At 41.3% G+C, this 19,250-nt stretch overlaps 1 protein-coding gene across 2 annotated transcripts in view; it reads right to left on the bottom strand.

Annotated features, from left to right (window-relative positions):
- The window catches only part of LOC119179940 (ATPase family gene 2 protein homolog A), a 24,227-nt gene extending 4,977 nt beyond the window's left edge, over positions 1–19,250 (bottom strand). The window contains exons 1-13 of one of the 2 annotated variants that reach the window (XM_037431066.2): positions 18,883–19,246; positions 17,735–18,067; positions 15,715–16,224; positions 14,197–14,326; positions 13,328–13,384; positions 12,510–12,630; positions 11,649–11,783; positions 10,684–10,801; positions 10,222–10,376; positions 7,320–7,529; positions 5,998–6,131; positions 4,260–4,386; positions 3,960–4,124 (exon numbers count right to left, since the gene is read on the bottom strand). In XM_037431066.2, coding sequence (XP_037286963.2) covers positions 3,960–4,124; positions 4,260–4,386; positions 5,998–6,131; positions 7,320–7,529; positions 10,222–10,376; positions 10,684–10,801; positions 11,649–11,783; positions 12,510–12,630; positions 13,328–13,384; positions 14,197–14,326; positions 15,715–16,224; positions 17,735–18,067; positions 18,883–19,069 — 2,382 coding nt within the window. In that variant the 5' untranslated portion in view covers positions 19,070–19,246. Of the gene's footprint in view, positions 1–3,959; positions 4,125–4,259; positions 4,387–5,997; positions 6,132–7,319; positions 7,530–10,221; positions 10,377–10,683; positions 10,802–11,648; positions 11,784–12,509; positions 12,631–13,327; positions 13,385–14,196; positions 14,327–15,714; positions 16,225–17,734; positions 18,068–18,882 lie in introns of both variants that reach the window. The other variant, XM_075882146.1, reaches the window with a different exon arrangement.

The raw sequence follows: 19,250 nt of genomic DNA, 5'->3' as shown, positions 1-19,250 counted from the left end.
GCACGTGGCCCGGAACTTACAATTAATTTTCAGTGTCCGATAGAAATCGCTCCCTCTTCTCTTTACAAATGATGCCATATACCTAAATCACTGCACTATATACCCAAGTCTACAGCCATTGGCCTATGTTGGCACCATACCTCCATAGTTATGGCAAGGTGCTGCCACGGGATCACGGTGAAAGTAAGCCGTGCGTGCAACGAAAAAGTGCTCAATGTCATGATACTTGCTATCGAAGGGATGCATCTACCTGCCACTTGTCATTCCTCTTGCTGTGTAGCTTTCAGCATACTCACTGGTATGAAAATGGAGAGAAAACAGGCTCCTGCTTGACGGATTCTAAAAATTTAGCAGCAGTCGATTTGTGAGGAATTAAGCTTTTTGTAATGTAGCCATTCGATTACTTGGAAAAGCGGTCCAAGGCCCATATAAGGCTATACTTAGCTACCCTTCCGGTCATTCTAAAATTATGAAGAATGCCATTGATATAATCTCGCTGGAGTTTGCCCTCGAGAAATCTTGCGTACATAAATTTCATGGTAGTTTTCAGCAGCAGGTTCTTCGGCTAAGCAGAACAGGGTATCCTGCACATGTGCTTGTGCCGCCGTCTAAAAAAATTGTGAAGTGTAAATTTCGTCTTACGGACACAAACTGTGCAAGATAAACAAGAATTCAAAGAGACACGCTGTTATGGCTTATGTACACAGACTATCCCATCGATTTAAGAACACGGCAAAAGACTTACATGTCGATGCTCTTTCCTCCTCGAACCTAAATGTTGGAAAAGTATGCGCTGCAACTGCGAGGATGGCTAGAGGAGCAGCAATTCCATATATACTCGTGTAAGGGCCACACTTTTTTTTTTTCAAAACTATTGCTTGATGTGGCCCTACACGAATCACGCTGATGACTGCTCACCAAGGTCTATACGCTTCCCACAATAGTAGCAAAGTGAAAGAGTCGCAAATGACTAGCCAGGAATCTTTTTTTAAGAGTCGATTTCGCTCTCACTGTCTTCTTTATCGAAGTACTCGTCTCGTTGTCGGCGTCTTCGCAGAGATGATCATACTCAGCGCCGCTCATGCTGTTTGAAATTCCAGTTACTTTGAAGGTTTTCGTGACTGCTTCAAATGACACAGCTTGCCACGCACTCAAAATCCACTCGCAAACTTGTTGGAACGATGCCCGCTTCAGCCGTCCCGTCGGCGTCTTCTCATGATTACCCCCAGCCATCCATTCCGAATAGCAGTGGCGAAATTCCGCTTTAAATAGACGGTTACTGCACACGTAGAGCGGCTGCAACACACTCGTCAGTCCTCCAGGAATAATGGCCAAGTGTGTACGAGTCATGGCGAGTCTGTTCTTGATGTGGTCCGTCAAGTGGCCCCTGAAACTGTCCAGAACAAGGAGGGCTTTCCGCTGTAGCAGGCCTCCAGGTCCATTTGTCCAGATGGTCTTTACCCAGTCCAAGACAAATTCCTCGCACATCCAACCCTTTTCTTGGGGACGCAAAATGATGCCCTCAGGGGACTTCTCTTTCGAAGGAGTCTTTCTCTTGAACACAATGCACGACGCAAGTTTCCTGCCATCACGCACAACATCACAGTGCACCTTTGATGTTCTGTGCCCATCGTGCACACAGTCACACTTTTCACGCCTTTTAAGTCCACTGTGCTGTTCTCTAGCACGTTGAACCACACAGGAGTATGGTCCGCATTACCAATTTGGGAGAGGTCATATTCGTGCTTCCTTTTAAGTCCATTCACGAAACAATGGAATTTTATCACCTTACTTGTATACTCGCTTGGAAGCCTTTGACAAATCGTCATTCGGCTGCGGATGGAGAGCTGGTTTTGATTCATAAACCGTGTAGCCCATCCCCGACTTGCCTTGAATTGTGCCTGAGGGATTTCCGTGTGGCGAGCGATGTTTAGGGCTTTCACACGTATCATATTAGTCGATGCGGCATAGCCGCCTCTTCGAGCATCGATGAAGTACTATATGAGAAGTTCACCTTCCAGTTCTGAATATTTGCACTTCTTTCCGCAAAAAACTTTTCGGCCCCAGTTGGTAGCAGAGAGAGCATCTTTCTGCTTCATCCAATAATGCCCGCACTTCTCATCTGCATCGTTCTTGTGTCCAGCTTCACGCTTGCTGTGCTCCTTGGCATATTCAATCACTTTCAGTTTAAATCCTGTAGTGAACAACCGCGAAAATGCCAGCCCATCGTCCCTCACTTGCACTGGCTCAAAGACACCATATCGACGAAAGCGCATTGAGTCGATATGAGCGGTGCACCACACAAAGTAAAAATGGTGCAGCCCCGTCTTTCAACGGCACAACGGCGGAAGCAGGTAAACTGGAAACGCCATCTGGCCACAATCAAACTAACTGCACCTTTATGGCAGGACTTGGCGGGTGCGGCCCTTACACGAGTGTATAGGGTATAGAATGGTTGGAAAAGCATCACAGCACGCCATTTTCTGTGCTGTTGGTGGTGTTTGCAGAAATATCCTCTCCTGCCCAGAGGCATACATAGGACTAACAAGCAACTTCATCAATGAATGACTTCAAAAGCACAGAAACACATGTAGGCCTTGCATCTATCTGTTCACTGCAGGTCATATGGGTGTGAGCCTTTTTTTCACAGCTGTCATTATTTTGAAGCACAAGCATGAAAGGGCTAGGAAATTCGTGGAAGCACTCTTCATCAAATTGATACGAAATGATTGTATATATGAGCCTTCTGTTTATTCGTTTGATGAGGTAAGCATCTTAAGAAATTTCTAGCACATGATCTAGATTCCTGCACATTCACTGTGTTGGTTTTTCTTAAGTTTACTCTAGCTTAATAAATTTCACTTGTTACACAGAGCTTTTCCTGTGGCCTTCTGTGTTCTCTGTCCTCTTTGAGCTAGTTCTTTCAAGCATGCACCAGTTCCAACGTGCCCAACTTTATGCCTTACTCGAAATAAATATACCAAGTCCCCAGAAAGGACAGAACATGTTTCACAAGAGGACTGCAGTAAATCTGAATGTTGGTGGCTTTTCATGCCTAAGATGTAGAACGCACAAAAGATGAAGGATGCAAGCCGCAGTTGTTCACTTGCCTGAGTCCTCTGTCTTTTGTGCATGCTGCAGTTCAAAGACAAAATACGAGCAGGAAGTGACATGCATGCTTGCACCATCATTCCAATTTTTTTACATGCCAAGTTCAATACCATTAGTATCTGGCTATTACCTGCTTTGAATGTGCATCATACAGCAATATTTTAGGCCTCTTGATACCCAGTGTTGTAGTACCATTTGTACCTGGTTATTACCTCCTGCAACTATGCATCATACAGTAATTTTTTAGGCCTCTTGATACTCACTGTGGTAGTCAACTGATTGACACGTATTATGTAGCTGAGCATGAGGCTTCCAATTCTATTGTAGTTGCAATGACTACACTCCAATAAAGACAGAATGCAGAAACATTCGAGTAACATGCACGGTGTGCTGGTAGGGGAACCCCTGGAGAGTGAACCTTGCAACAAGCTTGCTATTTCAGCTCAAAAAGAAAACTCCAGATTTATTTTTATAGAAACACAGAGAAGAGAAAAAAAGACAGAAGTTAACAATATTTCTGGACTTCTGTTCTCTATATACAATGTCGTAGCTATTATGCATGAGGTTAAAAAAAAAAGGCTTCTATGTTCATGAAACTCATGACCTCGCTTGTTATGAGCAACACGAAGAAGTTTCAAGCATTTTTTTTTAATTTCTAGTAAGTTCATTATGATTAAACATATCAACACTTACTGTTCAGTATGCTTGATGACACGAAAAATACTTCTTGGTTCTTCACGTTTCCGCTAACGACACAGATGGCTTTTTTTTCTTTTTGTTAAGGTTTTTAACTATCATACCTGCATGTAGTATATATTCCAGCTGTATGCAATAAGTTGTGAGCATACCTCTGCTCCAGAGTAGCCACTGGTTTTACTTGCGAGGGCTTCAATGTCCACATCATCTCCCAAAGGCTTTTTTGAAAGGTTCAAGTGCAGAATTTCCTTTCTTGTGTCAAAGTCAGGCAGTGGCACATACACAATACTGTCCAATCTCCCAGGTCGCATAAGGGCCTGCAGAGGAGGTTTTCAATTGCATGTTGTCTATGTTATAACGTGATATGACAAAAATTAAGGATGCCTTATTTTTAGAAATTGGTGAATGGCACATACGTAGTAGTCTTATTGAGCGCCAGTACAAATACCTACCTGGTCAATCATGTCTGGACGATTTGTAGCTGCTACCAAGATGACATCTTCCAGTTTCTCGATTCCATCCATTTCTGTGAGCAGCTGGGCAATGACACGGTCTCCCACGTTGCTGCTGCCACTTGTGCTGCACCAACAATTACAACATTGAACAATTGTATATAACCAAAGTGCTGCTGATGTCCCATCACTAAGCAGAGCCAGCAACAAAGCACTGCAAGATCATTGGAATGCTGATAAGGCAGCTGGTATATATAAAATACAGAAGCATGTTTGTGACGTTCATTTCAAAGGTGACGTTTCTTTCAATGTCAGCTTTTGCCACAAGCACCATGAAAATTTTGTATTGTTGCACAAATGAATAAAAGTAAATGAATAGCAGTAAAGCAATAGTAAAGTCATGAGTGTATAATAGGCAGTGACAAACGAGAGTCACAAAAGTTTGAAAGGAAGCTTGATACTATTTATGAAAGTATTTTATGTAGATGTGCAGAAAATGGGGTGGGTCCCTATTCCGGGACACCTATGACAAGCTGTGCGACAGCCTGGGCCAGCTGTGAAAACGAAGAAATTCGTTTAAGAAACCACAAATGTTTCTTTGGAAACAAAAAATATAGGTGTAACCTTAAGAGACTGGAAGAAAGAGTGGGTCAAGGAACCAACTGGGGTTAACAGTATCACAGTTGAAATCGAGAAGAACAAATGGACATGGGCTGGGCATGCAGCGCATGGGCAGGATAACCGCTGGTCATTAAGGGTAATTTACCGGATTCCAGGAGAGGGTGAACATTTGGGTGGGAGACAGAAAGTTAGGTGGGCAGATGAGATTAAGAAGTTAGCAGGTATAATATGGCAGCAGAAAGCAGAGGATCCAGTTGATTGGTGGACCATGGGAGAGGCCTTTGCCCTGCAGTGGGCTCGGTTAGGCTGATGATGATGATGCTCAAATAAGTTTCTCACAGCACAGACATGTAGTGCAGCGTAGAATGATAACACTGGGAAGAATTAGGTGCTGTACACTGAAGCACACAGTGCTTCAGTGTACAGCACCTAATAGTATATACTGTACAGTGTACAGCACCTGTGATGATATCAACCACTACAGTGGTCAGATGGTGAAGCATTTGCCTCCAATGCGGGAGGTACTCCTGGGTCTGATTCCTAGTGCTCCCCTACACCCGCCGGCTTCTCTAATAAAGAGAGGTGTACATTGACCTGGAATTCAGTGCTTTTAGTACTTGTCGTGGGAATGTGGCCTCTCTTTCTCACTATCTTCTATTTTCCACTGCTTCCCGATATCCTCGACGACACCGCGCCATGCTCTCTTATGGGCTGCAGAAATAAGTGTCCTTACTAACTTCAAACTGCAAGCAATTGGTTTGACATAAGGGCAAGGACTGAAAATGAATAAATTTCCGTGGTAGCACTACAGCCTGGAAAAAGCAAATGGCAACTTCCCATTTTTAACATTCCCATCATAAGAATGTCTGGGTCTTGTTGAGTTTTTAAGTAAGCTTCAAATAGGCATATTTTGTCTATATAAGAGTTCAGTGTAGTATACTATGCAGGTATGACTGTATTGATTTGAACAGAGATTAGGGGGTTTACACTAGACTGTTCTGCATGTGCGATAAACATGACACATACCCCAAGGCCATCATTTACAATGGATGAAATGCCTTATAAGGACGTCATGCAGCACATTCAAAACAGAGCATGAAATCAGTGCAGAGCTCACCTTCCTCTGTGCACAGCCAGGGCATCTATCTCATCAAAAAATATGATGCAGGGCGATGCTGCTCTCGCCTTGCGGAATAGATCTCGAACAGCCCTCTCAGAGTCACCAACCCACTTGCTGAACAGTTCTGGTCCCTGCAAAGCACATTAATGCTGTTACAGAAAAACGAAAAAGGGTCCTCAGTAGGCTTTCAGGTTTTAGGTTTGAAGCGAATTTATAATCAATATTGATTTGATTCAAATAATTTTGAATCAAGTTCAAATAGTATATATCACATATAATAAAGAAAAACGAGCACATTTGTCATGACTGCACTAACCTCTAGAATGTTTTTTAAATTGAAATAAAGCATGCGAAAAGGTCATTTTTTTAGTTTGAAGGAAGTGCAAGCAACTTTGAATAGTAGCAGGATTTGACTTTCAGTAGAATGCAAATAATCTATAAAATACATTACGTTTTAAATCTTACTATACTTAGAGCATAAAATCAGGCATAACAAGCTTTTAAAATTTAAAAATGACAAGTTGATGTGGGAGTAATATGTTCATTTGGCCATGAAGTAGGGCTTCGCAGCAGTGTAGATTTACCCTATAAAGGTGTGTGCACGGTAAAGCATCTCCCCACTGCAGCGAAACCGCCTTCTCACGAGTGAAGGGGGTGGGGGTATTTGTGAACTACCATAAAATGCCGAGCAAGGGGGCCCCCTGTACCACTACGGTGAAGGATAATCTGACCAGATTAAAGGGCAGGGATGATTTCCCCAAAAAACAGGAGGGGGCGCTTGCTCGGCATTTTACGGTTATATGCACTTCTTCGTACATTTCAAACATTCTGGAATTTTCAGTAATATGAATTCGAAGCACATCTAAATATGGTAATATTCATTCGAATATTTGAAGTGCTGGAATATTTGCACAAGCCTTGTTTTCAGGCTTTAACCGCGGCAAAAGTAGCATAGCAAAGAATGCCACAGGTCCCTTCTATAGTGGCTACTGTTTCAACGTAATAGCACTTTGACGTGGGCGTGTTGGTACATACTCGGATAGGCTCCAGCACGATTACGATGAAGACCAAGGAAAAGTCTGTGTTCTGTGTGTCTCCTTGGTCTTCGTCTAAATCGTGCTGGAAACAATCCGCGTTTTAACATACTTTTGAATGACTGCCACAGGCATTTCGTTTCCTGGTTTTAATTCATGATTGCATCAGCGATGCCACATGGCTTATACTAAGGCATCTAGCACATATTTTTATTCTGCAATATCTTCAACCAAATATAATCTTTTTGTACTGATTGTAGCATTAAACATTGCATGCGGCCTTGCCTTAATTGCAATGAAGTTGAGGCCACTCTCTGTGGCCAGTGCTTTGGCTATCATAGTTTTTGAACAGCCAGGTGGACCGTAGAGTAGCACTCCACATGGAGGTGTCACTCCAAGGCGGATAAAGGCATCCCTGTGTTTCCACGGCCATTCGACAACTTGCTGCAGTTTCAGCTTCACCTCCTTCATTCCTCCAATATCGCTCCAGCGCACCTAAAAACCAAATAAGACTTAGCAAATTAGGCCTCGTGGTAGTCTTGAAGCTTGATGTTTCTGCAGTGATGCATTCAATATTGTTTTAGATATTACCGTTTTCTCTTTCTTTATACATTCTTTAACACTTTCCCGTCCTTGCCTATACTCATAGACCGTATGTCGTCGATGCTTTCAATTAAAACTTTATCTTGTTCAGTGTGCTTACAAACGGCTAGTGCTATCCAGCGCATAGAAGAACTCTTTTTCTAATTCCTTTTGATTTTGTGTTTTCCTTCATCGTCACAGGAGGATGTTTAAGGCGTCTTTTGATTGTGCTTCACGAGCGTTCGTAGTTTACAACACTGCCTTGACGTCGCGCCTAGCTACCCCTCGAAAACGGCGGATTTCATTGCATTCTGATGAATCTGCATCAGAATATTGCAACGGTGCTAGCAGCGGAGAGTCAGCAGGTGACTGATTCATCGGACCTTAGTGCGGATGTTTAAAGTGCGCCAAGTAGCCTAGGAACGTGGACAGGTGTCTGCCGGTGAGTTTCCTGTTCTATTCCAAACCGTTTCATTACAGTGGTGATCAAATATAAAGACATCCGGCGTGTTCTAAAGGTCGCAGTTCTTATCTGCAGGGTGTCAACATCGTTCGGACAGGATCACATGACGGCACAAAGAGTGGAGTTTTGCACGAGAAGACGACCAGACGTTGATTTCGGCATTGCACTCCGCAGTGCCGCGAGGCGCTTTGTCAAAGCCATGGACTTCTTTGCGCTGTTCTTCACAAAAGGAATAACCACAGAGATATGCAACATGACCAATAAATATGCATGGATGCACATTTTGGAGAAGCAGTCATGCAGTCAGAGAGACGGATCATGGAAGGAAGCGACTCTGGATTAGATAAAGGAGTTTATCAGTCATCTCATTTACATATGTTACAAGTGCCGTAATTTAACTGCTATTGGAGCACGCAGAAATGGCCTTATTCCACCTTTGGTAATGCCGAGAAATCAATTCGAAGCACTACTTGCATTCCTCAGTGTGTCCAACCCCCGAGAAGACAACTGATGTGTTTCATGGCAAGCTGCATCGTGTAGCTTCACTGCTGAAGCTCATCAACGTCTAATCCACTCTAGAAGCTAAGGAACTGCATACTGTGCTATCCAGAACGGAAAGTTGAACAAAAAACAGACGTTTCCAGGAAAACATGCTTTGCAAACTTGGGTTTCACCACATCATGCAACTGCATTGTGAGGTGGCAGGATAGCTACTATGGCTAACATTTTCTTTTGTATAAAATTAACTTGTACAGATAGAAGTTCATATTTGCAGAAATATTGTATACAGCCTCCTCCTTTAAAATGCATATTTGGAACTTTTTTTTTAGGTTGTGTTGGTGCAAAGCAGAATGGAGTTTTCACGTTCCTTGTTAGAAATACTTTTTTTTCGAGAAATGTTAATAAATGTTTCTTGAAAATAATGTCATTAGAAAGCACAATGCTTCTGCTACCAATTGATACTATACATTGTAATATAAAACATTTGGTGTAGCAATAAAAAATTGCTAACTAGACCGTTCGAAAACTGCTCATTTTCCTGCGGACAGGAAAGTGTTGAAGGACTACAGTAAAGCCTCATTAATTAAAAGTCTGTTATATTGAAATTATAATAGGGTCGCAAAATATATTCCTGTGGTCCAATAATATACAATGTAAATATGAGTAGATAATTTGAAGTGGTAGCCAACACCAGCCTTGTTAATTGGAAACTTAATATGTGTGCTATGTGGTGATTTCCGATCCCGATGTCACCGCAAGTCAATGGTAACGATGGCCCTTAGGAGCCACGAGGCAGTGCAGTGCAGCTGTAATAATGAGCAACATCTGAATTTCACTAGCCTCCCTGCTACCAGCGAAAAAGAAAGAAAGGAAGAATACATAAGAGTAGTCTCGTGAACAACTATAATATGCATATGTGAAAAAAAAAAACGTGCTTCACTGCGATACAGTTACGACACACGGGCAGCATGACACATGCTTTTTGCAATATCAATGCGTCATGATTTATCCATTCTTTCTGAAAAAACAACACAAAATAAAGAACGGTCTGACGGAATTCGCAATGCGAACCTCCGATTGGCGGCTGCCCTGGCAATCTGCCTACTTGCACTGCTGATCGTGTTCTTGCCTGGAATGCCTACTTCAACTCAGTTCAGAAAGCTCAATGATCCTGTATTCCAGCCAGAACACATTGCGAATTTCGTCCCACTGGCCATTAATAAATTCCTTATTTTACCAAAAAGAATGGACATGGTCGCATCATGACTTAGTAACACTGTGATGAGCAAGCGACATGCTGCCCGCGTTTCACCACTGTGCGGCAGTGAAGCTTGTCTTCTTTTTAGCAGATTCAATTTTTACAAAACTGTTTTTTTTTTTTGCACTGACAGCAGCGAGGCTTGCCACTTCCTCGGGTTTTCGGCGAAATCGGGACTGAGTATTTCTGCATACCATGATAGCCCTCGGAGCTGCAAACTAGCAAGCACATCAAATAATCAATGCCGATTACTTTCAGCAATTCAAAGATTTTGTATGTTTCATTAATCCAAAAACCCACTTAATTCGACGATTTTTCACACTCACAGTGACTTTGCACTAACAGGCTTTAGTGTATTTGTACCTACTTATAACAGCACTCACCTTCGGAATTTCCAAGGCAACTTCACGCATTGCACTTGGCTTGGTATGACGCAGTGCAGTAGCCATATCGGCTTTTGTCAACTGCACAACTTTGGACAAGGCGGCGTCAGAAGCATTCTTACTTGCAATGTTTCTTTCAAGAGCACGCAGGGCAGCTGCAAGCAGTAAAGAATGTAAAGTAGTTTCGTAAGTGCTAAACATGCAGGCAATTCACAATTGCTCAACAACGTATGAAATGACATGTACCTAACCTTTACTGTACAGCTGCTCATCATAGACGCCTTTGCTTAATAAGAATGTGATACTTTGAAATCACCACAGCGACAATTGTCATTTGTAGTTCTGCAAACTTCTGATAATTTCAGATTGAGTTGCATCACAATGAGAAAAGAGAATAGGCAACCATCAGTTTTTTGATGGCGTCAATAGAGCTAGTGCAAATGGACAACAACGCAGGCTTACCATCAGCACAAACAGCTGCTAAATCCGCTCCTGTAAGACCATGGGCAACATCGGCTATTTCTGTGATGTCTTCGTTGCTTAGTGAGTGATTGACATTACTCAGTATTTTCTGAAGAATCTGAAAACAGTCAGCATCTAATGAAGTAAACATGTGTGTGCTTAGCTTGCTCTTCAAATAAGAAGATCATACATACCATCTTTCTACCACAAACTATTAAATTGTTCTGTTCTGCACAAAAAACTTTTTGCAACCCATTTACACATGATCTCGGCTTGACGACACATAATCTTGGCATTCGAAAACTTACATCATTTCTATTCTTTGCAGTGATTTATTTGGCAAACATTCAGAGGATGCAATTGCCTTTCCTGGTGCCATTGTAAGTGAAACCGACTTATTTTTATAAAAATAATGCGATACTCCGATTTTGAATCATGACCTCTCTTTTTCACCTGTTTCTCATGCACTCTTGAGAATTAATTTTACAAAACTAATCATTAGTCATGTACCTTATGAATGTACTTCATTGGACGAGGTGGCCAAGAGGTTATTCAGATAAATTACCAAGTCATCAGTAATCTATTATGAAAGAGCAATGCTCCTTTACAGAAAATTTTTTCACGACATTTCATCTTGAACATTTTCTCAATCCCCTGTAAAATGTCGCTGGGCCTGAGGGTGCTATAAATAATCAAGTAAACAACCATGTAGTAAGCAGTTTTGTAAATGTTTATACCACAGCCTGGTGTGAATCGAGACAAAAAAAAATAAAACTGCACTTACAAACTGCAATGTGGGCTTCTCGGAAAAAGAGTCAATACAAAAATTGCTTTTTTAACAAGGAGAAAATATCAGGGCAAATGAAAGTGTTTTGCATATGTGCCATGTACGAAGCGGCTAGAATACAGTCGACTGCTGCAGGCTTTAGATCTAGCAATTACTCAGGTTCCATCTCTCGTATTACCTGCTGCCGTCCGGGTGCTGTGGGCACACCGATCTCAATTTCACGGTCAAGCCGGCCCGGCTGTCGCAGGGATGGGTCAACAAAGTTGGGTCTGTTCGTGGCACCCAGCACTAAAACCCACTTGTCTTCGATGAGCTGGAAAAGAAGATGATAAATTTTGGCGCCCCCGAGTCAGGTAACTACTTTCTGCATGAGAGTAAGCACGAAATAATAGTGTAGATTTAGTGAAACAGGTCATGAGCAGAAAGAAAAGCAAAACCTTTTCTAATGAAAAACAGTGCACAAAAAAACATAGGCAGGAGAGAAAGGGAAGACACACACACACTTTTTTCTTGTCCAAGTTTTTCTGGGAGCTGAATTTTTGCAAGAAATAAATAAGCACCACAAACTAGTGCAACTTATTTTGATTAAAAGACATAATAATTTTGCCTGTCCTATGATGCAGTGGCCTGATAACTGCCAAATTATAATGCACAGCAACTCATAAGCTATTCTGTTTGGTGCTGGTTGGACTGAATATTTGCAGGTGCAAGTGGACAATGTCACTGAAAAGTTGTGAGCATAGAATGTGTCTTTGAAAGTTGTGTGAAGTCGAAATACTAAATACGAAAGTAGCTTTGTGCAATTTAAGTGCCCTTTATCACTTTACGCTGTGCATTTTCTTTATATGCCATATTTTCATCAGTGTGAGAATTTCTTGGCAAGGAGTAACTATTGCAGCTATCCACAATATAAGTAGCAAGATAATGTCACAACAAGTGCCAGGCAATCCTGGCAAACATGCAACGCCATGGCAAACAGCACTCTGATTGTAACACACTACATACCATACAGTGCCCAAGAATGCCAATACAACTTTACCGGCAATGAATCGATGAGAGACACCAGTGTGGCCACCGCCCTTGCCTCTTGATTGGAGGTACCAGATTCCCGTTTGGGACAAAGAGCATCAATCTCATCAATGAACACAATGCTTGGTGCTCTGCAGGATGATAAAAAAAAGCTTGCTTTTGTATACCCTTCCACAATTCTGTGAATGCACTACAATAGATTGAGCATGCATTTGGGCATGCTGAAGATCTGAGGGGAAAAAAAATGTTCATGCACAGTGCATTAGAAGTGATATCAAATATTGACTGGTGCTGTCGATGCAAATTATTTGTACAGTATTTCACTAAGCAAAAAGGAGAGTTGGGCCAGTTGGCTTGAGTTCATACATAAAAACCGCGAAGACAACAACACACACAGAAGAGGACTGGACAACAGTGTTTTTGTTATTTGCACTTTTTAAATACATGTTATGTCTCTACACTTCTTTGTATGCCAGCTAATTTACAAGTTTTAAATCAAATATAGAGAGAAAAAAAAAGAAAAAAAGATATTCATTATAAGCTAGTGTGCAACTAATAATTTGGAAATACCATGCTATAAAGTTAAAGCAGAAAAAAAATTCGACAGGACTGTGAGGAATCATACATTTCATCTCCTTTTTCTAATCTGCCTAGTGCTGAAGATGAAATTAACAATAGGCAAAACAAAAGCTTCCAAAAAACAAGCCCAGCACAATATGTGAGAGAAATAAGAACTTGAATACACAAGAAGTACATGTACAGCAGATCCAGCAAGTTGCTAGCACCTGTGCTCAAAAACAACACTGACAATATCTCATATTGTTGTACCTCTCGGCAGCATCCTTGAATAAACTTCTTAATGTGGCCTCAGTTTCTCCATAGTATCTGCATTTGTGAATAAAACATCAATAACATAAGCTTCTGGGTAAGTTGATTAATGATATTTTGAAAATAAACCAATGAAAGGAAGCCTACACACATGTCACATTCCTTCATTAGTATTTTTAAAATACAAATATTAGACAGAAGAAAACGTTTTTCAAGCTTGTTAAAGAGGTACTGATGCCAACTTTGGAATGTATGTTAAAATCTAGCATGCTAACCTTCCGTATACAGAAACTGCTCTGAGCAAGTGTGAAGCTCAGTAAATGCCGATATGATTTTTCCGCAAGCCGCACCTACTAAACTCAACACAACCATAACATCAGGCTGCAGCGTCAATTTCGGTGACTTCATGCTCTTGTATGGCTAGTTATGATTATTTCAGGTTCCAAATCATTTAATATGGTTGCTAGTGCGTCACCAGAAATATTAAAAATGGCTGCTTGTGAGTCAGCAATGGAGTCACAGAGCGGTGTGGCCATAAAAACATCACAATATCTTGTGTTGGCACATGAGGACAAGCTCACACACTGCTGTGACGTCTGGGTACAGCGGGAACCAAAACCTAGCTTTTGAAAGCATACTATAATTGCTTTTTCAGGGGGATTCAGGCTTACCGGTGAACTTTCTAGGCTCTTGAGAGCTTAACCTTTCATTTGGCAAAAAAAAAAAACAACAAAAAAACCTGTGTAGGCACCGCTTTAAAACACACATATTACACAAAAGAAAACACTTCTCAGGCTTGTTAAGCAGGTTTCTATGATATTATCAAAGTTACGGAATAGAAGATTATATAACTGGAAGCAAATGCTTACTTGCTAAATATCTGGGGACCGTCTATCACAACGAGTGCAGCTTTTGACTCTGCTGCAACAGCTCGTGCCAGCATAGTTTTCCCGGTGCCCGGAGGGCCAAAAAGAAGTGCTCCTCTCGGTGGCTTCAATCCTGTCAAGCACGTGACATTTATCAAAAAGAGAGCACAAAAGAGCCGATAGAAAGCAATCGTACAATTTTTGCTGCACTTGAACATGCTTCACGTAATCAACAATGAACTTAAAGGGCAACTATAGTTGATAACAGATTGAGAAGCACTAAGAGGCCCTGCCCAGAGGCCTGAAGCACGGCAACCAATCACCGCTGAGACTGAATAGTCCAGCTTATGCACCCGGCAAAGTTCTTCGAAGGCGGGGTGATTGGGTGTCCGGCTTATGATCGGGTGTCCGGCTTATGTGTGCATCCACCTTTGAGGAGGAAACGCCGCAGACTTCTACGGTTGTGTTCGACTAAAGTGAGCGTGCGTGTATTTCAAGAATTTGCTGGCACCATGGTAACTCCTTGCTCTTCAAAATGGCACTGGTATTGATTTCCCAACATGAGTTAACTCCACCACACAACTTTCCTGTGCCCAGAGACTAATTTGAGCAAGTGTGACGCCAAAAAATTGCTAAGCTTGCTTATTTCGACATTGAACTCAATGTTTGCATGACACACCTACTGACATTGACACTAGCATGACGTCAGGCTACAGTATCAATTCCAGTGACTTCACACACCAATGTAGCTGGTTGTGATAATGTCTTGATGTCAAAACATACAAAACAGTGAGTTGCATGTCACCAATGGAGCCACAATACGGAGCAGTTATAGAAACTGCATAATATCTTGCAACAGCACGTGACAAGAAGCTCATATCGTGACATCAGGATACAGGAGAAAGCAAGACTGGCTTTCAAAAACATGTCGTAATTAAGTTTTCAGGGTGCAGTGGCACTTACCAGTGCATTTTCAGGCCTAAAGAGAACATGACCTTTCATTTGATGTAAAAAAAAGGCAACAGTTAAAAGATTTTCTTGTCAACACCCATTAAAGCATCACTCAGAGTAAATCCAGCTGCTGGTTTATGCATATCTCCTCTTTCAATTGAGGGAACAATAGCAGGATAAATGACCACAAATACTCAAATGAAGTGGAGACTGGATTCTAGTACAAGTCACCATGCCTATAAAGTCACAGCAAGATATGAGTTTTTTTCATTAGTTAGAAAAATATCTATATCTAGAATTTGACACTCTTATCAACTTTGACTAAACCAGCGAAGCAAACCACATGCTATGAGAAAACAACACACTGCATTGGTTCATCTATTAAGTAGCTCTCACTACTTGACTAAAATTCAAGACACATTGCACAGCCCACTTAGGACACAATAAGAATACGAGAAATGTAAAAAAAAGAGATGCTTTTCTTTATGTTCAGAATTATGAAAACAAGAAAAAAATCTTCAGCAAACAATGCACTAAATAATATTTCCTTCCTCCTAAAATGTAACTCACCGAATCGAGTAAATGTCCCAGGATGCTTGATGGGCACTTCAAAAAGTTCTCGAAGTTGTTGTATCTCCTTATCGAGACCTCCAATGAGATCGTAGCTGGCAGATGTAGGCCTTTCACTGTCCTTTTCAGCTGCAGACTTAATGATGATTTCTGTACTAGACCTGATTCTATGAAATGCCACTTTCTCACTTTCACACTGACGGTGCAATAGTGACTTCGGCGTGCTAAAGGCAAGAGGACTGTGAACTGACCATGAAGCATTCCTCTTAGGAGTTCTCGAACGAGGAGACATAGACGTTGCCTTAAAGCTATGGTCGCCGCTTAACTCTTCATGTATCGCAAGTCTTCTCATGCTCTCGTCTAAGCTCTCATCATTATCAGACGAAAGGGGTCGGGATGTACTATTCAACAACGAGCCATCTTCCCCTTGAGTTTCGATCACTTCAAAGTTCACTATTTGGCCGTAAAAGCAGCACTGCAGTGAAGATCCAGGCTTCGTGAACATTCCCACTGTGAAGAGAGAAGAAAAATTAAACTACTCTTAATGTGCCGTGAATGCTGTGACGGTAAAGAAAAGATTGACTGAAGAAATCCAGTTGTGTCAGAACATTCAGATACAACATGTTTCGGCCTAAGATGTACATTATGGAAACAAGTTGGGGGATAACTCTACAGTTTATGAGCAGCATAGACATATGTGAGCATGCCAATACTCACATATGTTTACTTCATGAACTTTTATCGCTAGCTACATGAACATTTTATGAGGATGGAGTGTAACCTATTGTACTTGAAATGATTTAGGTTTGTGTTAATGATGTAAATATTTCACAATAATTGCCTAGGTAGCACGATTGCAAACTTGCTTCTGATAGCTAAAACTGGAATCTAACCAACAAGTTTCTCAATCTTACGTTTTCGGGACTATTTCAATTGATCTTTCATAAGCAGCTCTCTTGTCTCCAAGTAGACGGTGTCAAGAGTTAAGAATTGTTAGAAGTACATTTTGTATATCCTCACAAGGAGCTTCTCTTGCTTTTGTCCATGTTACTGTTCTGTTAATGTACCCTGTAATACCACATCCACACACTGGGTCTGTCAAACCTAAAATGTTTTTTTTTTCAGTACATCACATTTCTTTTAAAGCCTTCACATCCCTATGCTGTGCTCGTATTTTCCCCCAGTTTTTGTCCTTGTTTTTGTGCTTCCAGCTCAAGTTAAATAGCAGCCATCAATAAATGTTTTGCGTACACAAGAAAATGAACACCAATACAGCTAAGGACTACGAGCTCAATGAACAGTTTCCAGTGTAAGGAGGTTTCTCGCTTCTCCAAAAACATTGGTTTTGCTATCACTTTGGTCCATTTCCCTTCTTCCTAGTCATTTTAACCTAACAAAAATTTACGTTGAATAAATTAAGCATTCTTAATTTACTATATATTGTGACATAAGAATGATACAGAAAATTTACTTGTTGGACAAGTTGGTACATACTCAGTTAACGTTAAATGAAGCCACAGATTGTCAAAATCAGAAAAAAAAGCAGAGCGGCAGAAACAGAGCCACACCTCTGCTTTCTGTTCCTGCTGCTCTGCTTTTTTTCTGATTTCGAGGTTTTGTCACTCCATTTGTAGTTAAAAATGATACAATCTTGCATTTTTTGTGTCCGTTTTTGTATCATATTCGACATTGTCTGCATATGTGATGTGCGAGATAATTGCATGACCCTAACCAGCTATCAAGATATAACTTTTACCACCGCCTCCTTGGCTATTATGTATTATTGTAACGGCAAAATAAAACTGAAATCGAAGTTATATTTATAAATAAAATTTTCTAAATGTGTTTTGAAGTTTTCCTTATGATTGATTGATTTTTATTACTCAAACAGCATTTGGTACTCTGTCCTTGGTTGTCAAAGAAATTTTTTTTATTTACCTCTTTAGTTGCTTTCTGTTTCTTTGAAAAATAATAAATAATAGTTGATTTACTGCAAGCCTGCAATGTTCACTACACTTACTGTTTTGTTGCAAAAGACATTTCTGAAGGCTCGCATCACTTTCCTTGACTGCGTCCCCAGTCGAGATCACTGTAACGCTTCTGGCAGCTACGACTGAGCTGCAGTGCCTCTTTACGGTAACTGCTTTGGACTTGCTTGTTCTGTAGCGCTTGGACATAGCCACACAAGTCAGACCAACATTGGTTGATGGCCACACAATGAGCAGATGTGTCTGACCCCCCTGCGAGACTTCCACAATGTCCTTGATTCCCGTGCTACACATCTTCATGCACGACGGGTGGAGATACAACAGCTGAGACTTCATCCACTCAGGCACTGTCAATGTCTCGTCACCTGATGAGAGGAGTTGAAGCAAATAATGGCACACGGTTTCTTCAGCCAGCAAGAAAAGCTTCAATCAATCAATCAATCAATCAATCAATCAATCAATCAATCAATCAATGTTTCCTTTCTCATGAATAACACACAGGGCACGGAATGCTCATTCAAAAGGTTTCATAGCACATGGTTCAAAGGAAGCCTCTTGTAAGAAATTGAGTACAAATAAATACGAAGAGATACAAAATTATGACAACAACACGCTAATGCGTAAGCAGTGGTAGAAACTGTTAAAAACACCCTGAGAACATGAAACACAGAGCAACGAACAAAACTAACAATGAAGTGTTCAAATTAGTGATTAGCGCTAAGAGAACTAGACACAGAGAACATGACGCAGGGCGGGTGCTGTTATAAAAAAGAATGTAGAACACAGATTAGTATGTAAGTATGGTTCAGGAGTAAAGAATGATAACGCGCCTGTATAAAGACGAAGTATAAACACCAACTTCTAAAGAAGAAGCACATAATCCTGTGTCACTCCAAAGCTTCAATAGTTCCGAAAGTAGCCCAGTGTTTGCAGCAGTTTGCGCGTAGAAGTGCTTAAAAAATGCTGTTCTAGTGTGATAAAACAATCATTTTTTACTTCATGTAACTATTACGATTTTAGACGAGATGAAATCCAGGGCTCCAGCTTCAATAGTACGCTGTGGACAACGCGCTCATACAAGCTTGTAGGGGAAACATGAGAGGTACTGACTGGTTCCACACATACACACGCACAGTTGTCTCGCGGCTTTCGGTGCCGGTAGAGTAGGTAATCCTCTTACCTGAATAATCTTGAAGAGTACCATGCAGAACGCCGTCGTGAATGAAGTCGTGTTCTAAATTTCCGCCCTCAAATTTGCATCTTGAGCAGACACGCTCATGCAAGGCACTATCTTTGGAAGTTACGATCACACCACAGGCATCACACTGCAAAAAGTCGGACTTGGGGCTTTTTACTTTTGGCGGCATGATTTACGCCCTTTTTTTGCCTCACGCGTGTAGTGGAGTGTACTCATGTATTGCTGCGAAAGCAAATGAATCGATGACTTCGCATCCGTCGTGGATCACCATCGGACACCTCACAGAATCGAAACAAGCGACTCCACGTGCGGTAAAAGAGAGACGACGTTAAAATAAGCCGGAATGTCAG

Source organism: Rhipicephalus microplus, chromosome 2 (assembly GCF_043290135.1).
Source record: "Rhipicephalus microplus isolate Deutch F79 chromosome 2, USDA_Rmic, whole genome shotgun sequence".
Taxonomy (NCBI): Eukaryota; Metazoa; Arthropoda; class Arachnida; order Ixodida; family Ixodidae; genus Rhipicephalus; species Rhipicephalus microplus.
Note: the sequence above shows the minus strand (reverse complement) of the source record. Positions and strands in the feature narration are given on the sequence as shown.